Raw genomic sequence first — 21256 nt, forward strand, 5'->3', positions numbered from 1 at the left:
GCAAGTTTGATTATTATAATATTAGTATTTATCGTTGTATGCAAACATTATATCACCTCTGGTTCCTTTGGAGCAAGGTAACTGTTTGGGCTTCTGATGTTTACTGGCTGTGTGACCTTGTAAATAAGTCACTTGAATCCAATTGCCCCCACTCCCACACAAATAAATAATTTCTTTATTTCTCCTTCCTCCACTCATCATGTGCACAGTACCATCCAACCAATTTATATTACCATGCATCAAAGAGCCTCAGATTGAATATATTTCTGTTCTGTTTCTGTTTCTATTTCTGTTTTCATTTGTATCAGATGAGTGATACTCGTTGATTCTGATACAAGAAAACTTGCTATTAGGTTGCTGCCTCTTCTGAAATCTCTCCAGTCAGTCTTCCCTATCCCCAGGTCTAGAGGACAGCACCTTGATTCCCTTTGGGCAACAGGTCTTACTCTTTGGTGTGTCATGAGCCCTTTTGGCAGTCTGGGAAAGCCTTTGGTCTTCTCAGAATAATATTTTAAAATGTACAAAATAAAATACACCCATTACAAAGGAAACCAGTTATATTGAAATACAGTTATCAAAATATTAAAATAAAAACAAAATAAGTTCACAGATTCCAGGTTAAGAACCCCTGCCCTAGAATCATAGTCTGAGTACTACTAACCCATTTCTTTCACTCCGTATCTTCTTGAATTTACTATGTCCTGGCCAATTTATTTCTCCACTCCTATTTCATCCTTTCTTCTCTAATTCCTCCACTGCCTCCTGAATGCTGGTTTTTCTAATTTCATGCTTATAAATTACTGAGGAAGCCTTCTTTCAACTCCCCTGAGTCAATTCTTTTTAACCCCTGTGTGTATCTTTGTATTGTTGGTATCAATCTTTACGAGTAAATTGGCATTTCCCATAAGCTATGTTTATCATCATGTTTTTGTACCAAATGTTGAGTCCCTTCCTACTCTAAATCTATACACAGATTCTGCTCCCTCTGGATTCATCCTCAGCATCCAGGACAGGGCTTTTCCCCACAGGAGGAGCTGGGGAGTAGCAAGGATGGGGTAATAATTAGTGGTAACTAAAGGGAAGCATCGTGGAATACTAGGATTCTGGGGCCTTGTAGTCCCCTGGGAGGAGAAGAGGGCAAGAAAGGGGCCAGAAACCTAGACCTTGCCAGCCTTAAGTCCTAGTCCCCCTGAATGCCAGACATAATAGGGGAAGGGGTGGTAGCCCTCAGCTCCCAAAAGGAGCCGCCCAGTGAATAAATAATGAAGTTAAATTTATTAGAAAACATGATAATTCATGCCACATATTCCTGTCATCCCCTTTAGGAGACAGGAAGTGTGGTTCAGGAATACACACAAACATACAGACACACAGACACACACAAATACAAACACACCTCTCATACCTGTCACCGCTAACACTTGGACCCCCGGCTAGGGCAAGTGTTGTGTGTAGAGGGACAAATTTCTACCCTCCCTCCCTACTGTCCCTTGGTGCCAACCCTTCACAAACCAATGAATAAATATCAAATAAATACAATTGGGGCCCACCCTGCAACTCCCCACCTCCTATGACCAGCTTCGGAGAGGGAACAGGTGGGTACTGAGGGTCTCTTCCATCTTGGACTTACTAGCCCCCAGTCACATAGTAGCCAGGCTACCTCTCTCGGTCAGGTAGCCCAGGGCAGGACCAGCCTGCAAGATGGGGGAAAGGGTAGGTCCTGCCTTAATTACCACTTCCCTATTGTGCCCCGTAGGAGGCAGCTCCTCAGAGCCCCCTCTCTGCAGTCATTTGCGTGCCCCCACTGTGCCCAGGGCTGCTCCCCTGGGAGAGTGAGGTTATTTCTTGCCCACCCAATGGCGCCGCCGGAGAATCTCCAGGATTTGTGCCCGCTGTCGGAGCCAGTCCTTCGGGGTGGGGCGGGGGGCTGGCGGGGCAGGCCGGGGCACAAAAAAGCTGTAACGGAGGCGAGGATTCTGAGGGTTGCCCACCACCAGGGCCTGCAAGGTTAGGGGCTGGGACAGCGGTCCGTGGCCTGTTAGGGTCTCTGAGGCTGCGGTGGCCCCGCTGTAGCGGAGGCTGGCACCTCCGGGCAGAACCACATCACTTGGCGACGGGAGCAGCGTGTAGTCCCCATTGAGGGCATAGGAGCCATCTTGGCGCTTCAGTGCCAGGTAAATGCTGTGGGGACCAGAATCCCCCTGTTGCCGCACTAGAATGTGGGTAGCACCTGAAGGGATGGTGACCACGTCGTTGTAGCCATACCTGGGGGGAGGATGCAAGCGCACAAAGTTAGGGAAAGGGAAGGAACAAAAACGGAGGTCTCGCTTTGACTGTGCCCCCCCCCAAATTAGGAAGTCTGGGGCCAGGGTGGAAAAGGCTCCTTCCTATACCTGAACTTCTTGAAGGAGCCGGATTGCTTGCTGCAGCCTGAGCCGTCACCGCCACATTCCATGCACTTGTCAAACTTTTTCTTAGAGCCAATAATCCGGTCACAGCCAGCGTGGATGCAGCGGCCCTGAACACAGACTGATGTGCTGTCCAGGGAACAGGGGGTCCCATCTACAACCTGAGGAGAGGGAATGGAATGAGGGGAAGGGACCCTGTGCCTGAAGGAGAGGCTGCTGGGGATGGCAAAAGAACAGGAACCTAACAGGACTTCAAGAACATGTTCTAAGGTCTTGGCACTCAGGGAAGGAGCCCAACATGCCAACAAAGTGATAATAGCACCTAGCCTTTATGCAGTGCCTCCTATGTGCCAGGCACTGCGCTAAGAGCTTATAAATAGTAAATTTTGGTGGTAAAGCTTAGTGGGTACTCTACTTGGTACCAGCAACACTAAGATAACTGAGACCAGCCCTCCATATTGTGGAGGCTGTCGAGGAGCCAGGAGCAGAAGAAACAAAGGAAAGATGGGATTCCTCGTCAAAGGCTGGGGCTACAGAGACGGGTAGATATTTGTGAGCAGCATTTCTCAGTACTTTGTGGTTTATTTCTCCAAGCAGCTATAAATAGATAGTACTGGCAAGAGATGGCCTGCCCGTGATGCTGATTTTTCTTTTTAGCTTTCAGGAAAAAGGGCAGGATAACATTTATTAGGGTAGGGTGGGAGGTCAGGGACTTGAGGCTCTCTGTTGCCGGCCCTCACTCCTGCCCTTCCTCACCCGGGGTTCCAGGACATAGTAGTAGCCGAGGGCCCGGGCCTGGCAGGTGAGCTTGCACTGGTCCTGGGGAGCCACGCCATTGTACCGTGGGACCCAATCCATGGGCCCTGGGAAGTTCTTGAAAAGATCAGAGCGGAGGTTGTAAGCAGCACATTGCTCCTCACGGAAGGTCAGGGCTGTAGCGTACCAAGACACAGGACAAATAATCAGTTTTACCCCCATCCTGGCCCCTGCCCATCTCCCACCTGCTTCCCAATACTATTTCCGGCCCTCCCACCCCCCACAAACTGCCAGGGACACTCAGAATTGGAGACTCAGTGGCGTTTGCCACCAGCAGCCCTGGCGCAGGCCTCGGGACTGCCTTTTCCCCTCCCTCCCACGTCTCTCCCATGTACCTTCCCCCTTTCCCTTCAGAATTCTGTAGGGTAGCCCCACCACCCACCTTCACAGAACGAGGCTGTCCCCGTCTCTGGGGCCCATAGGGCACCCTCTGAGCAGTGTCCGTCACCCCTTACCTGTGCCTGTGGGGCAGTCCTGGGTGTGGCAGGAGCGGAACCGCGTCCGGCGGCCCTCACAGTATTTGCCACCATTCCGGGGGACAGGACTAGTGCAGTCACGGGAGGAGAACTGGACACCCCCTCCACAGGTCCGGGAACAATCCCCCCAGGGCCCCCAGGAGCCCCAGCCCCCTGCCTGCGGGGTCTGTGGAAGAGATCGGAGAAGCAAGGCTCAGCCACGCAGGCCTCCGCCCTCCTGCCAGCCTTAGCCCTCCGGCCTCCCCTTGGCCCTCCTGCCTGCCCCTGGCCCTCCTGCCTGCCCCTGGCCCTCCTACATGCCCTCGGCCCTCCCACCTGCCTCCGGCCGTCCCACCTGCCCCCGGCCCTCCCTCCGGCCTCCCCTTGGCCCTCTCACCTGCCCCCGGCCCTCCCACCTGCCCCCGGCCATCCCGCCTGCCCCCGGCCCTCCCTCCGGCCTCCCCTTGGCCCTCTCACCTGCCCCCGGCCCTCCCGCCTGCCCCCGGCCATCCCGCCTGCCCCCGGCCCTCCCGCCTGCCCCGTTCCCACACCTGCTCTTACATTGAAGTCCTGCAGCTGGGCGCTCTGGAGGCAGCGGCCGCTCATGCAGGCCTGGCTGGGCCCACAGGGGGTGCCGTCGGCCCACGGGGAGTGCTTAGTTTGGCACATGGCGTGGCCATTGAGGCGGCCCGAGCACCACAGGGCGGCACAGGGCGGGGGAAGCTGGGGACAGTGTCTGGAGTCAGGCCCAAAGGTCAGCTGGCATTGCCGGTCGGCGTCGTAGTCCCTGCCAGGGAAGGTCACGGGCAGGCGCAGAGGGGCTGAGGGCTTGTCTAAGAGACAGTGTCCTGGGGAAAGAAGGGGGGAGGAGCGGTCAGGAGCAGCGGGGCCTGGGGGGCCGGGGATGTTCGGCTTCTTGGGGTGGACAAGCACCGCCAACGGGAGCTCAGGCCAGCCCTGCTGGCCGCAGACTGCAAAGGAGGGGGCCTCATTCAGGGAGCAGGGATTACCCAGCAGGGGCTGAGAGGAGATTGGGGGGAACAGATTTTCGCCCATGGAGTCAAGGGTCACGTGGGGTTCTGACCATGGCCGTTGTCGAGGAAGTCGGTGATGAAGCGGGCGCTGCAGGGGGACCAGGGTTCCTCAGGGTCCACGTGTGCCATAACGGGGGCCATGACATGGCGGGAAGAGCTCCCAGGACCGTTCAGACTCACGCAGGGCTTGGAGTTGTCATGAAGCATGTTAAAGACATGGCCTACGGGGACAGAAATGTTGCTGAAGACCCGGTCCCATCCATGCTTTTCCCCTCCATTCCAGGGCGGATGTCCTGACAATGGAGCATCCATCAGCTTACAGACTGAACCATGTAAGTCTAAGGGCTGCCCTTCGGTGTCTCCCTTGCCGCCCCCTCCCCCCCAGCCTCTTTATCTGTAACTCCTGTATCTTCAATTCTTCAGTTTATTAGATGTCAGGTATTTAAAAACATAAAAGAAACAATCCCTAGCCTTGCATCATATTGCAGACTCAGTTATACACAAAATGAAGACAAGATACTTTTTTGGGAAGGGGAGCACTCGCAGTTAGAGGAGAAGACCTTCAGGAAGTGCAAGTAGCATTTGGATGGAACTTTGAAAGGTAACAGCGTCAGTGCTGTAAAATTACCCATGCATATAACTTGTAAATAAAAAACTATTAACATTTTAAAAATTAAATTAAATTAAATTTTAAAAAAAGAAAGATAACGGCGACTCAGTGGTGAAGAGGGAGTGCATCCCAGGCATGAGGCGCAGAAATGGGAGATCACAGAGGAAGAACAGGAAGTAAGTCAATATTTCTGGAGGGAAGAACGTGGGAAAGAGTCATGCGGAAGAAGCCTGGCAAGACAGGCTTGACGTGCCCTCAAAGGAGATTAAATTTGGTCCTAGAGTAATGGGAGTTTGGGGAGTAGAGGAGTGAGATGGTTAGCTCTGCCACTTGGGGAAATCACTCTGTGCAAGATGGATGAGAGAAGGGAGAGCTGAGGCTGGGAGGCCAGGCAAGAAGCCACTAAGTCCAGGTGAGAGGCTCCAGGGGAGGTGGGAACCTGAGGTAGGGCAGGGGCTGTGGGAAAGATGAGAAGGGGACAAGGATGTGAGAGACGGTGAAGAGAATGATTGAAATGCAAGATTTGGGGGCTGACTGGCTACCGGGCTGGTGAGGAAGAGAATGTTCAGGGTGCGCATCGGTGTGACTGGAAAAAGAACGATGCTCTCAGCAGTAAGATGGAAGTTTGGAAGGGGATGGATTGGGGAGGCGAGGTAGAGTAGTTTTGGAGATGTCTCTAGTACAGTTTGAAACGTCTGATAGGCATGTTGATGGTGCTAGAATGGAGCTCCGGAAGGAGAGCAGCTGGGATTTAGCTGCTGGATGATAACCGAACCTCTCAGAACTGACAAGGCATCAAGGAAGCAAGAACGGAAAGGAAAAAGAAGAAGGCCCAAACCAGGGCCAAGGGTGCGCTCCTCAGAGGGGGATCTCTAAATGTCTCACCTAGTTCATGAGCAGCAGTGAAGGCCGACTGGAGTCCGTCGTCTTCCACAATGGCACAACTTCTGGCTGGGTCACACACGGTGCCCACGTCCGCCATGCCAAGCGTGTCGCACGTGGAGACACCGCACAGGTCCTGGGGGAGTACAGCGGGTGCTTAGGAGCCGGGAAACCAAGCGCCATGGCGACGGGCGCCAGTCTAAAACGTTAGGGTACCATATGCTGGAAGCGGAGGGGTAGAATGGGACAGGAGGGCTTGGGGAAATGAGAAGGGGGGGCTCACCTGCCGAGTAAACAGAATGGCCGTATCGAAATGGTCAGGGTGGCTGTCCTCAGGAATGTTGAGTCCCTGCTGCCAGGTACAGAAGCTGCGCAGGGTCTGAGCCGCGCTGGGGTCCACCTGAGGCCCCTCCTCACCGGGCCCCAGGACGACCAGCCGGGTTACCACCAGGCTGACCGGATTCCGGAGACTCGGGTGGCGGAAAGCCTTGGCGGCGGCTGCCATCACAGTCAGGAGGTACCTCTTCAGCCCAGCTCCATGAAATGCCGCCATCTTGTCATCCGCCACTACCAGGGTCTCCACAAAACGACTTACTGAGGCAAAGCGCTATGAAGAAAAGCAGAGCAAAGAAAGGTTTAATCCTGACACACCAGTTTTTCTTCCTCCCCCCTCGCCCCATTCCTACCCCTTTTCCTCTAGGGATTGAAGGTTAGAAGAACTAGCTTGGGACCCATCTGACCCCACTGACCCCTTCTTATCTCGATTTTCTCCTTCCTCCCTTCCTCGACCCAACTCCAAGGGGCTCCTGTAGTTACTCAGAGACATCAGCTGTCGGTTTGGGGAAGGGGGGGGAAGGGGGTGCCACGTCCCCTGCCACGTGGGCCTCAGGGGGAAAGAACAGCTGAGAGTGCCTGGAAGGGGAGATGTGGGGGGGCTCCCCTGTTTGTGAGAAGGCTCTGAAAGCAGTGGAGTAGAAGGTTGAGTTGCAACGTGTCTGTGTTATGTGGTGGTGGGGGAACAAGTCTGTCAGCAGCCAGGGCTGGGGCCAGATATCCGGCAGTGGCTGGGTTTAGAGAAAGCGTCTGGTCTGGATTAGAAGGAGAAAGAGAAAGAGGGAGGGAGGATGGGAGGGAGGGAGGGAGGAAGGGAGGGAGGGAGGGAAAAGGGCAGTTAGGAAGAAAAGAAAGGAAGGAGAAAAAGAAAGGCAGACCAAGTGTCTACCAGGTTGAGAAGGAGACAACCTAAAGAGAGATCATAGATGTCCTTCCAGTTTCTGAAGTGGATTTGCACAGAAGAGCCAGTCTCAGATTCCTCCTCAGTACAAGCAAAAAAACTGCAAAGTTGTGGGACAGGGATAGAGGGCCGAAGTGGGACTGTCCATCTGGGACTCCCCCATGCTGGAGAGAAGGGCCCTGAGGGCCAGTTATAGGGAGGTGTGGTTACTTTCCAGCCCTAGTTTCCATGATCGCTGCAAATTCACCAGCTGGACTCGGCCGCCTTCTAGCCAAGAGTCTGGGGAGGTTTGGAGGGGAGACAAACAAGCCAGCAGACTGACATGAAAAGAATACCAAGGGTCCTCACCCAGGGTCTAGTTGGCAAACTGAAAGACTGGTGAGCCCTAAAAGAAAAGCGAGTAGAAATAGAAAAAATAAAAGGGAGAGGGGAAAATGGAGCAGGCAGGGATGGAGGTGGGTGGGGAAAGGATGAATGGAGGTCAGTGGGACAGACAGAGTGGAGCGGATGCAGCAGGGGCTCTGAAGCTGCCTACCTTGGCTCTTCGAGGGCTGGGGCCTGGGCTCCCAAGCGGGGCCCCAACGTTGCACATGGGGCCTTGGTCTCTGGTGGGGCTCTTTCGGCGTAGGATGTGGGCCCCTTTCCCCCCAGCAGAGTTGGGAGCACCCTCTTCTAGGGGCTGAAGGTGGAGCTCTGTCCCCCGGTACTGTAGGACACCCAGCAGGGCTCCCCCATCCCAATGCAGAGATGCCACAGACTCGGGGTCCCCGTTGATGGTGCCCGTCAGATATGTGCCCATTTCAGCCCCATCTAGCATCGAAGGGGACTGGCCCAGGTACTGCACAGTCAATCCCTCAACCCGAACACCAGGGTCCTGCTCCAGCTCCAACAGCAGCGTCTCCCCAAAGGCTGGCAGCCGATATAACAGGAGCCCCTGAGAACCGGGGCCAGGAAAGATGCTGCCATTGAGTCTCTCGGGAAACACGATCTCCTCCTCCTGAGTGGAGAGACCCATCAGCTGGGCAAGAGACAAGGAGAAATCTAGTAGCAGACACATCAGAAGTAGCAGCCTTGAAAATGGCTGGGATCGAGTGGGAAGCAGAGGGCTGGGCTGAGTTCCCCCTAAGTCCCTCCTGGGACCTGTGTGTGCCTGGGACATGGCACTGCAGCAGGAGCTAGAAGAAAGTGGGGGTTTTCGAGGCTCCAGTTACTCCCTCTGCCTGGTTGTTGGAGGATCCTCTCAGCAGGAATCCCCTGTGGGTTCTGACCTGTGCCAGAGGAGGATGCAGGGTTGGCACAGGAACCAGGGAGCTTCCAAAGAAATAGAGGAAATTCTCCCCAAAGAGTTGAGAGGCAAGTCTGAGAGCCACCTCCCCAAATACACCCCCTCAGCTGAGGACTGACTCCTCGGAGGTTCCCCCTTGTTCTTCGTTCTCCCTCTGCCCTTTCCTATCTCTGTATGCCTTGGCTTCCCTGTCTCTCTCTCTCTCTTTTGTTTCTGTGTCTTTCTTTTGTTTCTATATCTCTTTCTGTCCTCTCTCCCTTTCTCTGACTTTCTGCCTTACTTTCTGACTGTGTGGATTTCCCTGCCTCCCTCCAGCTCTCTCTGGGTCTTTGTCTCTCGTTTCCCTGTCTCTATCTCTCGGTGTCTCCCCAGCCCTCTCCCAGTTGGATTCTCCTTAGCAGGCTCTCCCCGCCAGCGCCTTTAAGTACAGTGAAGAGCAGGGATTGGCTGAGCTGGCAGAGCCACTCAGGCTGGAGCTTGAGGTCTTTGGTGGGAAGGCAGATGGGGTGTCTCATTACTTCCAAAAATCCAGGTTTTCAAAGGAAATTGGGGGTGGGGTAGGGGGAGGGGAATCCCCAGCAGTCAGATTCCCTGGCACTTGACCAGCTGATGACACAGCTCTTTTCCTAAATTTGACTCCAAACTCTTCAGCTGTTTCTTTCCTTTTCTGGGAGTTTATCACAGCTCTGGCTGGGGGTGGGGGAAAGTAGAATTGGGGGATAACAATTCTCCTGACTCTAGTATGAACAAAATAACAACCAAAACCCAGAGAAGAGCTACTCCCCTCATTTAAATCTCTTATTCCTAATCCTGGAGGGGATGAAGGACTCCCTAAAGATGACCCTTGTTCCCAGGAGCTGGGTCTCAGAGCTGAGGGAGATGAATGAGTGGCTAGATGAAGGAGGAGGAACAAAAGAAATACTTGAAGGGAGGAACACACGAGAAGTTCCAGAGAGTTGAGGGCAAGGAAATTTTAAGTGTAGGGATGCTGAATGGTCCACTTGGGATGGTGGAGAGGATGAATGGGATGGGATAGGAGTGGGCAGACCAGGGATTTTAAAATTTGAAGGTAGGGTAATTATGCCTGGAGCAGGGGTTGGGGATGCAGGGCAGTACAAGAGGAGTTAATGACTTTTCCTTTTGTACTAGGAGGATCCAGCCTGGGCCTGGGCAAGGGTTCCTGTGCCAGAAACCACCTCCTCTCCCTTACCATCCCCCCCCTCCCTCAGGCTTTCCTTTCCTTAGCTTCCCTCCTTCCCACAATACATACCCGGAACAGCCATTCCGCCTCCGTTCTCCCCCAGGGCTCCCCCTCCTCAATTCTCGTCCTCCCCCTACTTCCTGGCTCCCCCTTCACTTGGCCTGACTCCCAGTCAATTCCCCTAGGGCTTCTGGCCCCACTCCTGCTCTCTCCCAGAAGCCTGGGTCCCTGTCCTAACCTCCTGAGACTTTCTCATCTTTTTCTGATCCCCACACCCCCAGCCCCAAGCCCAATCACTCTCTAGTTTGCCTGTCTCCTAAAAGAATTAGTTTGAGTCTATTGGAGGGACCTCACAGATCACAAACTGAGGCCCAGAGAGGATGCAATTTCTCTAAGGTCACACAGCTGCTAAGTATCCGAGCAGGGACTCCAACCCAACTTGAGTCTAACGTGACCCCAAGTCCGATATTCTTTCCATATTGCCTTTCTCAGCCATCCCTCAAGAGATCTGTCTATTCTCATACATCCTCAACTCCGCAAGACTCTGCTTCTAACATTTCCATCCTCCCACCCTTACCCTGGGAACTCATGGCCTCATAATCATTATTGGCTTCTCCTTTTTTGCCCTCCAGAGGATATCTCCATTGTACATATGGGGAAATGGACACACAGAGAAAGGCAGGAACTTTGTATAATAGTGGTAGTAAGGGGATGGAGGGCGTGGGGGAGGGGAGTATAGGAGAAGGCTACTTCTAACCTAAGAGCAGGGTCATTGGAAGTCTGGACTTGGGGCAATTCCTACTCTCATTCCCACCCTATGACCACTCCTTTCCCCAGGAAATCCCCAGGAAGGGTTGAGCAGCCAACTGATCCCTCCCCCTTCCCAGGAGCAAGACACTCTCCTCCCTCCCTCCCATTCATACCCCTAATTCACTCTTCCCAGTCATCTCCTGCTCCTCACCTCACATCCTTCCCGGCCATTTCCTTTATCCTCTTCCCTTTCCATCCTATAGGCTACCAGTACCTGCCCATTTTGCCTACCACCCAACCCTGTATCATTGATGAGCCATATTTTCCTTCCTTTGCCTAATATAGCTCTGATGAGATTGGGAATGGGAGACTCTCTGGGGGTAAAAGCAGAAGGAGGGAGCCTGGGTTGAGAGAAGGCTAGGTTCTGAAGCAAAAAGGGGTTGGAGCAAGAGGAGCTATCCCCAGAGGGCCCCCCCACCCCCACCCCTTTAACATGAGAGGACAAAGGGGGTGACAAAGCAGCTGAAGACAAAGGGCCTCAGAATGGCAGGGGGAGCGGGTGGTGGCAGCCTGGGTATGGCACAAAAGATTCAGTGTCCTGGGCAGCCCCCCTAGGAGCCCTGCCCCCGCCTGAGCTCAATCCACCCTCCAGGGCTAGCGAGCACAGATGCTAACCCCCATCTCTCCTGAGCCTAACAAGGACAAGAAACAGAACAATCTCTTTATTTGCAGTTCCTTCCCGCTCCAGTCCCCATTTTCTTTCCCTTCCCTGTGCCCACCCCTCCTATTTTAAAGAGTAAAGTTTCCTTTAGAAGGTGTTGGAGTGGCAGAGATGGGCTCGGTACTACAGATGTCGGGGAAGATCCTCTCTCGGCTCTTGCTCAGTGGAAGCCACCCCTCCCAGCTCAGATCCAAGCCTAGGCCATTTCCCATAGCCACAGGCTCTGGCCCCACCCTTTGGAACGTTTCCGATTAGGTCAGTTCCTAGGCAATAGTCTGGCCTCTCCCCTGCGCCCACCCTTTCCCTCCACTCACACAATTCTGCAACTTGGTAGCTACCTGACTGTACTGTGACCCCCTACAATGAGCCCCCCCCCATGCCTCCAGGCTACCGTGCCTGGGTTTCCCCTCACTCCCCACCCCAAGTGTGCTGCACTGCCGGTGGGCTGCGCCCCAAGATCCCTGTCTGGGGAAACCGCATCTTCCTACTCTCCCACTCCCGTGGGGGCCGGGGATGCAGTTCCAGGCTTAAGGGGTGGCCCGCTCTAGGAGGGAGAGGGCGAGGCTGCGGCCTCCCAGGGTGGCTCGGAAGGAAGTCCCCCGTTTCTCTAGGACCGGGATTGGGAGTAGATTCCCGACAATCTCCCAGCACCGGGCCAGCCGAGCTGAGGCTGCGGGGCCCAGCAATGCCAGAAGCACGAGAGAGGACCAGGTCTAGGGAGGGCGATGGCGGGAGTGCACGAACGGCCCGGACCCCGGGTCACTCAGAGGATGAGCACCCCCCCCCCCCCAGCCTCTCCTCTCCCAGGCTGGGTTAGCTGCTGTCTCAGCCCCAGGTCCCCGCTTCCCTCCCAATGCCGGTGGCCTTGGCTCGCACTCCTGTTTTGATTTGTATTTGGCGGGGAACCCCCAGCCCCTCCCCATTTGGGCTCCCCCGGCCCTATTCAGAACATCTGGGAATCGCGGTGGGGAGGGAGCTTCCCAGGCTCCCGCTGCCTCCGACCCAGCGGTGGGGGAGGGGATGGGGAGTGCCTAGGGCTCCCCCGAATGGGGCCCAGATGTGCAAGGGCTCAGACGCATTTGGGCAGCAGGCCCTCAGCAGGGAAAGCAGCCAGATGGAGGAGAGACTGGGCGGGGGAAGCTTCTGACAACTGTCCGGGATGGGGATCCGCCTCCCCAGCAGCTGTGGCCTAGAAGCAGAAGGGGGCTCCTCCACCATCCCGGTCTATACTATGTACTATGGTACCTATAAGCTAAAGATGCTCCTCCCTTCTCCACCCCCTATTGGCTTGGCTCTTAGAGATAGCGCGCTCGCTGCAACAGCAGGGGGCGTATTTCAAAGACCCAAAATTCTTGCCCACAGTTAAAATGGAAGATGCTCATAGCGGACTCATGCAATGAAGCCAAGTCCCGAAACCCGGATGTACCCGGACGCTCGCCGAAGCTTTTGCCAGCTTTCAAGATGGCGTCTACACAGTGTCCAACTGTGAGAAGAAGCCAAGGGAGTGACGTGTGTAGGGTCTACTTCCGCCCGGTTCTCCTTCCTACGGGCCTGCAGCGGCAGCAAGATGGCGGCACTGAGGGCTCTGGGGCAACTCCGGACCCTGGTGGCCCCCGTGCTGCGGCCCGGCCCTGGGGTCCGGCTGACGCTTCAGCCCAGCAGGTGAGGAGGAGCGGGAAGCCTTGGTCCTGTTTCCCCCCGCCCCCGCCCCAACCTCCGGGGGCCGAGGACTTTGCCCTAGGCCTTCTGACCCTCCCTGGAGTGAGTGACCCAGACTTATGACCTCGTCTTTCCCAGCCCCTCCCCCAGTCTTCCATAAACCCTTGAATTGGGTGATTTCCCCAATTTTAGGGTGGTTGAGAGGGTGCTCTTGGTATACTCCGTGGACTTTCCGCTTCCCTGATCCCTTTCATCTGTTGCCTTGAGATTGCCCCCTCTTCCCCCGAATCTCCCTGGGACAGTCCGGGGGCAGCTGCATCATTATCCCTGCCTTAGCCCAGTGGAGGCAGGGCCGGGGGCTTCCATCCCCTCCCCCCGCCCCCCGGACGGGATGTGCTCCCTGTTCAGCTGGGGTCTGTGTTCCCAGCTCATTTCCCCCAATGACCTTGGACAGCCTCCCTAGGAGCAGAACTGCGCACTCTTTTACCTTCCCTGGTCAAGGAGTCACGTGTGAGCTGCCCGTCGAAATTAGTTATTAATCAGGATCCAACGAGAAAGGCCTTTGCAAACCTCTGAGTATTATTACTTGGAGCCCTTAAATTGTTTCCTTGTCATTGAATTGGAGGTGGGAGGTAGGGAAGGAGTAAAAATGATCAGGTCCTTCCCTCAACAGGCTTGTTCAATTTAATTCCTCAAATGTTTATTAATTGATGAGCAAGTTACTAGGGATACAAAACGACAGGAAAAATCAGAACCTGCAGTTTGACCCTTTGTCCCTGCTTTCTGATCTCTAGAGGTGCACGGCAGTGGCAACCAGATGTGGAATGGGCAGAACAGTTTGGGGGGGCTGTCATGTACCCAAATAAAGAAACAGCCCTCTGGAAGCCCGCACCCTGGAATGGTGAGTCTGAGGATCAATATGCCCCTCTTCCCACCAACTTTGTCATTGACCCAGAATTGTTTGTACCTCAATTGATAGCAAAATAATGTTAAGTTTGTCTCATTTGAGATAAGACTATTCTTTTCTTATTCATGGCACCCTCCTTTATATAATCCCTCTCAGAAATTGTCTAATTTCCATAGCATAAACTAGCTCATGTTTGTTGATTAAAAGCTGACAAAAATTTTATCTTTAAAAATCTCCCCTTGAGCTCTAGTCCTGCAAGTCCAGCTGCCTGCTTGATACTTCTAATTATATATCCAGATGTCATCAGATTCACTTTATTTTCATCCTACTGCCGAGGTTTTCAATGTTAGATATGATTAGCAGAGATTAGCAGACTTCTGTTCTAATCAAGTTGTCATATTCATTATACCCCAAACCACCTTTCCCATTTTTATCCCCATGCCATTTTGTGTCCTGATTCTTTCTGCTCCTTGATGTCCTTGTCTTTCCTCTGCCACATGTCCCATCTAAAGCTTTTCTGACCTTCAAAGCCCAGGTAAAAAACTCTGTCTTTAATGAAACCTTCTTTGATACTTCAGCCTGCAATGACCTCTCCCTCATGTGATTTCCTTTGACAATACTCTGTTTCCCTCATGTTACTTGTTTTCATGGTAATATTTTTGATACCTGGAACTAGATACTTTAGACTTTATACAATATTAGGAAAAGTAAGATTTAGGGTCCCTGCCCTCAAGGAACCAAAGTTTTTCCTTGCTTTTCCATGCTTTTCCTTTCCTTTGACTCCAGAGTGTTTTGAGTATAAGAAGAGGAAGACAACAAAATTGACATGCTAGGGGTTTAATATTGGATAGGACCTCCCTGATAATAGGTTAACCCTTTTAATCCTTGAAAATATCCCAGAGGAGTCACCTTCTAGCCCTATATTTCCTCTTCTTCCTCCCCCTACCTCCAGATGTGGACCCTCCAAAAGACACAAAAGTGGCCAATGTGACTCTAAACTTTGGGCCCCAGCACCCAGCAGCTCATGGAGTTCTTCGACTAGTGATGGAACTAAGTGGAGAAATGGTGCGGAAGTGTGATCCCCACATTGGCCTGCTTCACCGAGGCACTGAAAAGCTCATTGAATACAAGACTTACTTGCAGGTGTGAGGAGTGAATGCAACATGAAGATGCGGGGTAGTCTCGGTTCTGAGATTTATATTTTTCACCACCCAGGACTCTCATGGATGCTATCAGGCAATGAGGGAGCCTGGTGGCTATCCTTTGTGCCTTTTTCCTATTAAGGCATATGGGAAGATTTGGGGATAATGGAAAGCTTTGCCATGGTTGATGGGGTTGGATTCAGAAGTAGAAGCCATGTTTCTGAACTTCCAAAATATTCTATCATTTACTTGATCAACTTTTGGCTGTCATTCTCCCCAATCCTGTGCCTCAGTTTCTTTGGTGTCATATCAAGTCTGGTCAGTGCGTCACAGATGGTTTCCCAGAGCAGGGAACAAAGTAAGAGACGTCATCTTTTTTGTTTAGATATCCCTATATCTTCCAGCTGCCTGTGTTTCCTTTTGAAATGTTCAGTGAGTCAGAATGAGTAGGATAGAGAAGTTATAGCTGTTGCTGGCTTGTGAGATGGAGGAAGGAGTGAAAGGGAACTATGACAACCAAGTGGTAAGAGTCAGGGATTTTTGTTTGAGGCTGGAGCCAGTACTTTTTTATTTATTTCTCTTTAGCCTATGTGAAGGGAGAGGGAAGAGTCCTAAAGTGAAAGATTGTGAAACTGAAACTTAGTGGTTCAGTAATGGGGTCAAATATAGTGACTGTGAGATTCCCCCAGAGGCCTGAGAATGACTGTTTCTGGCCTCTGGATCTGTGGAGTTAAACTCTTTAGCCTAGCTCTACGTCACAGTGATGGCCAAGAAAGAACAGATTGTCCTGAAGGGATCAGCTCAAGCCCCACCTTTTCCTGGAAGCTACAGCTTGGACAGCTAACCTTAGGAAAAAGGCTACTCTAATCAGAACATATTCTGCCTTTCTCAAGACCCTATTCTTGACAATTTCTGTGATCTTTCTTCCTAGTCTCACTTCCAACTTGTTTAATTTATTTTCTTCTGTAGACTTGGGAAAGAAATGATGACTTGAAAGTTTAAGATGTCATGTTATTGCTTCCATGTTTGGGAGGCTATTAGAATATCTTGAAATTTTACTAGGTGGTCAAGGGCTTGGCAGACAAGTGTGGCCTGGTTCCTGGAACCAGTTCAGAAGAGCATTTGCCCCAGGCAGACAGGAAGTCTGTAGTAGGATATGAGACATGGCAAGATTTCCCTTAGTGTCTGTCTTCCTTCTATAGGCCCTTCCATACTTTGATCGACTGGATTATGTGTCCATGATGTGTAATGAACAATGCTATTCCTTGGCTGTAGAGAAGTTACTTAACATCCAGCCTCCCCCCCGGGCTCAGTGGATCCGAGGTATGTCTCAATCTTCTTGGGTATCCAGTCTGGGTGTGATGTATCCTAGGCCTGTTACCTTACCTGTCCTGGAGAGCAGTGAATAGAAGGAATCCAATACTTCCTCAATGTTTAAGAGTTCTTGAGCATCCCAGACTGAAGTAGGCTCCATTGATTTTTCTGAGATAGTTCTGATTCCTTAGTTCTCAAATATTTTTCTGCTCCCTCTTCCCTTTCTCTCCATAGTGCTATTTGGAGAGATTACACGGCTGCTGAACCATATTATGGCACTGACAACACATGCCCTGGATATTGGGGCCATGACTCCCTTCTTCTGGATGTTTGAAGAAAGAGAGAAGGTATGACTAGACACAGATTAGAGGTGGTTTGAAAAAAGTATAGAAAAGGGTTCTGGGTGTGAGGTTGGGAGAATATACCTGACATACAGAATGGCCAGGGGGCCAGCTTTTTAGAAGTTATCTTTTTTTGGTAGTGGAATGCTACAGGTATACTTGGGGGGCCAAGGACTTTATCTCTGATTTTCAGTGTGTCCCCTCTAGATGTTTGAGTTTTATGAACGAGTGTCAGGGGCACGAATGCATGCAGCATACATACGTCCAGGAGGGGTGCACCAGGTAAGAAGAGCCCCTTCCATAGTTTCTACTGTATTCCCATCCCTTTATTCTTATCTTTGTTCTCTCTGGCTACAGTATTTTAAGATTCTCTGACTGGAGACAATGGGAAATTAGATGTAGTCCCAGTATTCCATGGGGTAGGGATGAAGAAGTTTGGAACTTTGTTTCTCTGATGTGTCATTGTCCCTTTCCCTCATTTCATGGCCTCAACCTGACCCTCAGGATCTGCCTCTTGGGCTCATGGATGACATCTATGAATTTGCCAAGAACTTCTCTCTTCGAATTGATGAGCTTGAAGAGGTAAAATAAAGGGGAAAGAGGAAACTTGCCTGGGTACTACTAAAAATTTCTCAAGGTGGGGTGGAAGGATACTAGACTTTGAATCTAAAAATAAGAGATGGCCTAGTATGAAATGAAATGAAATTTTGACACTTCTTTCCTTGGGGTGGCAGATGCTAACTAATAATCGGATTTGGCGGAATCGAACAGTTGACATTGGAGTGGTAACTGCAGAAGATGCCCTTAACTATGGCTTCAGGTCAGTAGTGGAGCAAGGCAGGGCAGGGCAGGGCTGAGGGCAGGGCCCATGTTGTACCCAGAAATGAAGAAACTGGTCTCTTTGGATGGGAGACCAGGGTAGCTCCTTACTCTTGACATTTATGGTCATGTCCCTCTTCTGGTTTCCCTTCACCTTGGATGTGAGCCTGGAGGGAGCGTGAGAGTGGCAGCATTTTTCTTGATTGTACAGAATGTAACCTCCACTTTCCTCCTCTTTGATAGTGGGGTGATGCTTCGAGGCTCTGGGATTCAGTGGGACCTGCGGAAGACTCAGCCTTATGATGTGTATGACCAAGTAGAGTTTGATGTTCCCATTGGTTCCAGAGGAGACTGTTACGACAGGTAGGATAGAGCCACCTTCCAATTCCTGTCCTTTCTCCATTTGTAAATGCAGCAACTGCTACTTGTATAGAATTTTTGAACCCAGTCTGACCTCAATCAAGCACTGCATTCTCTTCTCCATATCATACTTCCTCAAGTAGGTCTGGCTGGTGGAGTTTCATTTTACATTAAGAAAGCTAATGAGTAGACTTTCTTGGGATAGTTAATGGTAACCAAGCAAGAATCAGAGTCTAATTCTTACTCCTTGTCCACTGATCTTTATCACTTCCAGAGTCCTCTTATGTGCATGTTTACTTTTTGGAAGTTTGTCAGGTCTCCATTTCACAAATGAGGAAATAGACCTGAAGAAGTTGTGGCTTCTTCAGAATTCACAGCTGGAGGGGTCCATGTTACAAAATCCAAGTCTTCTACCTCTTAGTTTCTTCTTCCTCTTTTGTCACACAGCCCCCTTCAGTTACCATTTGCCTTCTCCATCCTAGGAAGGGCCATTGGCTGGAGTGTTGGCCAGAGAGTCTGTGTCCAATCTTCCAGTCTCTGTTTTGTATCTGCTCATAGGACACTGAATGTCCTCTAGCACCCTCTGAGAGGATCTTAGGGTAACTCCAGGGATTCAGCCAGTGCCTAGTGAGCAGCTACTTTGTCCCTACCTCCAGAGAACTTATACTCCATTGGCACCATAGAGATCATTCATTGTAGCCAGCACTAGAATACTGGACTGGGAATTCAGAGGGCCTGAAGTGAATCTGCCCCAGATGTTTAGCTAAACTGTGTTTAGCAACTTTGGGCCAAGATGCTTAGCTTCCCTTTGGCTCAGTTTCCTCATCTGTAAAATGGGCTTAATAGCAGCACCTACTTCATTGAGTAGTTGTATGAGGGTCATAGGAGATACTAAATATAAAGCTCTTTGCAAACTATGGAGTATTATATTAGTGTCATCGTTGTTGTTTGTCCTTTTTTCTCTAAGAGAACTATGACATCAGGAGGTGGTACCGTGATATGCTAGTGAGCCGGATTTAGGGGAAGGTGGGCAGGGCACAATCCCCAGGCTCATTGTCTCCTCTGGAGCTGGATCTGGGGCCAGACCTAGATCAGCATGGCTGGAGAGGGCCCTGATAGAAGGGTCCTCTATTTGGTGGATTGGGACTTACAGCTTCCCTAGGATGGAATCAGAGGAAACAAAGAGAAGACCAGTGGGGAGGGGTCTTGGAGGGTGATCGGAATATGTGTCAACTCAGACTAGGAAGAAAATCAGGTAGAAAGCTGGCATGAGGCAGAGAGCAGCTACTGGGTGGAGTCAGCTGGTTTGTCCAGCCAGAGCAGGTCTCTGACCTCTGTTGTGTCTGTTAGGTACCTGTGTCGGGTAGAAGAGATGCGTCAGTCTCTCCGGATCATTCATCAGTGTCTTAACAAGATGCCTCCTGGGGAGATCAAAGTGGATGATGCCAAAGTGTCGCCACCAAAACGGGCAGAGATGAAGGTTGGGGATGGGAAGTGGTCTGGGAGGTGAATGGAGGTCAGAGAAAGGATGGAAATGGGGCAGGCTTCAGAGCCGTCTCGGGCTCTGAAAGCATCAGCTTGGGAAGCAAGACACGGCTTTTTTCTCTGCTGATATCTCATCTGCACACTCTATCTCTGTGTTTACACTTGCACTTTGTTTGTGGGTACTCATTATCCTGTTAGGGCATGGTGGGTCCCTTCCCTGTTTCAGTAGGTCTTATGCATAGGACTCTCCTCAAAGGGTACTCAGCTCTTTGATTATGACTGATTGAGTTTTTCACTGTTCTTTCTTCCTTCTCTAGACTTCCATGGAGTCACTAATCCATCACTTTAAGCTCTATACTGAGGGCTACCAGGTTCCACCAGGTGCTACATATACTGCCATCGAGGCACCGAAGGTGAGGAATGGCCATAGAGGGGAAGACTTAGTGATGGGGACTCTGTAGGCATTTGATGAATGAATGCTGATTATGTTAGAAAACAAACATGAGAGTAACAAAAGATCAGAGGAACATAAAATGAGCAGGAATTTGCTTTCTTTTGGGGAATCAGGGTTATGACCTCTCCCTTGCATTCTCTTTGCCCAGGGAGAGTTTGGAGTATACCTGGTTTCTGATGGCAGTAGCCGCCCTTATCGATGCAAGATCAAAGCCCCTGGCTTCGCTCATTTGGTAAGAACAACAAGCCCCAGGTATTCCCAGATCTCAAGGCCTACCAGGGCTGACTCCCTACAAATTCTCAGTGCTCTTTGTTTCCTTGATTCTACTCCAAGTATTGAATATCTGATGTTCTCTCTCTCTCTCTCTCTCTTTTTTTTCCCACATCCCCAGGCTGGTTTGGATAAGATGTCTAAGGGGCACATGCTGGCAGATGTGGTAGCAATCATAGGTATGGTGCTTTTGGATGGGCGGGCATAATGACCTGCCTTGGCTTGAGAACTAAGATTGAACATAGGAAATGGAAAGGCCTCGTATGGCCCCTGTAGATATTTGTTTCTTTTTTCTACCCTCCAGGTACCCAGGACATTGTATTTGGAGAGGTAGATCGATGAGCAGGAGAGCAACAACTTCTCTCTGCTATATCCTCACTGATTACCATCTCCTGAGAGAAACGGGAGGGCAAGACAGAGGGAGAGAAAAAGTGTGAGATCGAGAGAGAGAGAGAGAGAGAGTGTGTATGTGTGTGTGTGTGTGTTTGTGTGTGTGTGTGTGTGTGTGTGTGTGTGTGTGTGCGTGCGCGCGCACACTGAGTAGGCTGTGCTTCTACTAAGAAAAAGGAAATGACAATAAATTAGCCGCTCTGCGGTCCCTATGTCCAGCTTCCCCTTCTGGCCTATTCTTTACTTTATTTTGCCTATGAAATGAATGGGTTTTTCCAATATGCCAGGGAGGAAGGGCAGAGAGAGGGCTGAGGGGCATTTTCAACCCCTCCTTCCCCCCCATCATCGCCTCAGATCTCTGTTACCACCCTTGCCCCTACCACATGCTCTTTCCACTTCTTCTTTCCCTGTCTCCTCTGTTGTTCCCCTTTTCTCTCCTGTCCTTGCAGAGCTGCTTTAGCGTCCTGCCATGAATTTCCATTCTTGTAACTCCCGTGCCCTAAACCTTTGGTAGGTGCAGGAAATGCAGGGAGAAGGGATGTGGTACACCCTTGGGGACCATCTATAGGCCAAGGGCTGTGTCCCCCTCCTGTACACAGAATTCGATGCTATGCTGGAGTGGACAGTGAAAACTGGGGCCAGTCTTTTCCCTGTGGTTGAGAGGGTTCGCTCCTGGAGTTAGAGGGTTTAGGGTCTTCAAGATCTCAGGGTCACAGATG

At 51.3% G+C, this 21256-nt stretch overlaps 2 protein-coding genes across 2 annotated transcripts; one reads left to right on the top strand and one right to left on the bottom strand.

The window, feature by feature from the left end:
* Window positions 1-539: 539 nt before the first annotated feature.
* Window positions 540-9911, bottom strand: ADAMTS4 (ADAM metallopeptidase with thrombospondin type 1 motif 4). Its single transcript, XM_051998241.1, has 9 exons — window positions 7975-9911; window positions 6489-6812; window positions 6209-6341; window positions 4764-4934; window positions 4241-4527; window positions 3680-3866; window positions 3165-3340; window positions 2394-2569; window positions 540-2265 (listed from the first exon to the last, which is right to left on the bottom strand). The coding sequence occupies exons 1-9, from the start codon at window positions 8596-8598 to the stop codon at window positions 1839-1841; spliced, it is 2505 nt and encodes an 834-aa protein (XP_051854201.1). The 5' UTR covers window positions 8599-9911; the 3' UTR covers window positions 540-1838.
* Window positions 9912-12933: 3022 nt separating this feature from the next.
* On the top strand, window positions 12934-20600 carry NDUFS2 (NADH:ubiquinone oxidoreductase core subunit S2). Its single transcript, XM_051998242.1, has 14 exons — window positions 12934-13058; window positions 13850-13956; window positions 14915-15105; window positions 16307-16427; window positions 16653-16765; window positions 16967-17041; window positions 17264-17341; window positions 17494-17579; window positions 17822-17941; window positions 19289-19418; window positions 19741-19836; window positions 20026-20109; window positions 20269-20326; window positions 20452-20600. Exons 1-14 carry the CDS (start codon window positions 12964-12966, stop codon window positions 20487-20489), a joined length of 1392 nt encoding a protein of 463 aa, XP_051854202.1. The 5' UTR covers window positions 12934-12963; the 3' UTR covers window positions 20490-20600.
* The last annotated feature ends 656 nt before the right edge of the window (window positions 20601-21256 follow it).

This window comes from Antechinus flavipes, chromosome 4 (assembly GCF_016432865.1).
Source record: "Antechinus flavipes isolate AdamAnt ecotype Samford, QLD, Australia chromosome 4, AdamAnt_v2, whole genome shotgun sequence".
NCBI classification, from domain to species: domain Eukaryota; kingdom Metazoa; phylum Chordata; class Mammalia; order Dasyuromorphia; family Dasyuridae; genus Antechinus; species Antechinus flavipes.

Bases quoted from the DNA above. Each gene is read 5' to 3' on its own strand.
- ADAMTS4 (XM_051998241.1), bottom strand. From the start codon at position 8,598: ATGTCCCAGGCACACACAGGTCCCAGGAGGGACTTAGGGGGAACTCAG. The intron at 3,341-3,679 runs GTAAGGGGTGAC...GGTACGCTACAG, and splicing joins GGACTGCCCCACAGGCACAG to CCCTGACCTTCCGTGAGGAG. The intron at 2,266-2,393 runs GTATAGGAAGGA...TCCTCCCCCCAG, and splicing joins GGCTCCTTCAAGAAGTTCAG to GTATGGCTACAACGACGTGG.
- NDUFS2 (XM_051998242.1), top strand. From the start codon at position 12,964: ATGGCGGCACTGAGGGCTCTGGGGCAACTCCGGACCCTGGTGGCCCCC. The intron at 16,428-16,652 runs GTATGTCTCAAT...TTCTCTCCATAG, and splicing joins CCGGGCTCAGTGGATCCGAG to TGCTATTTGGAGAGATTACA. The intron at 17,342-17,493 runs GTAAAATAAAGG...TTGGGGTGGCAG, and splicing joins GAATTGATGAGCTTGAAGAG to ATGCTAACTAATAATCGGAT.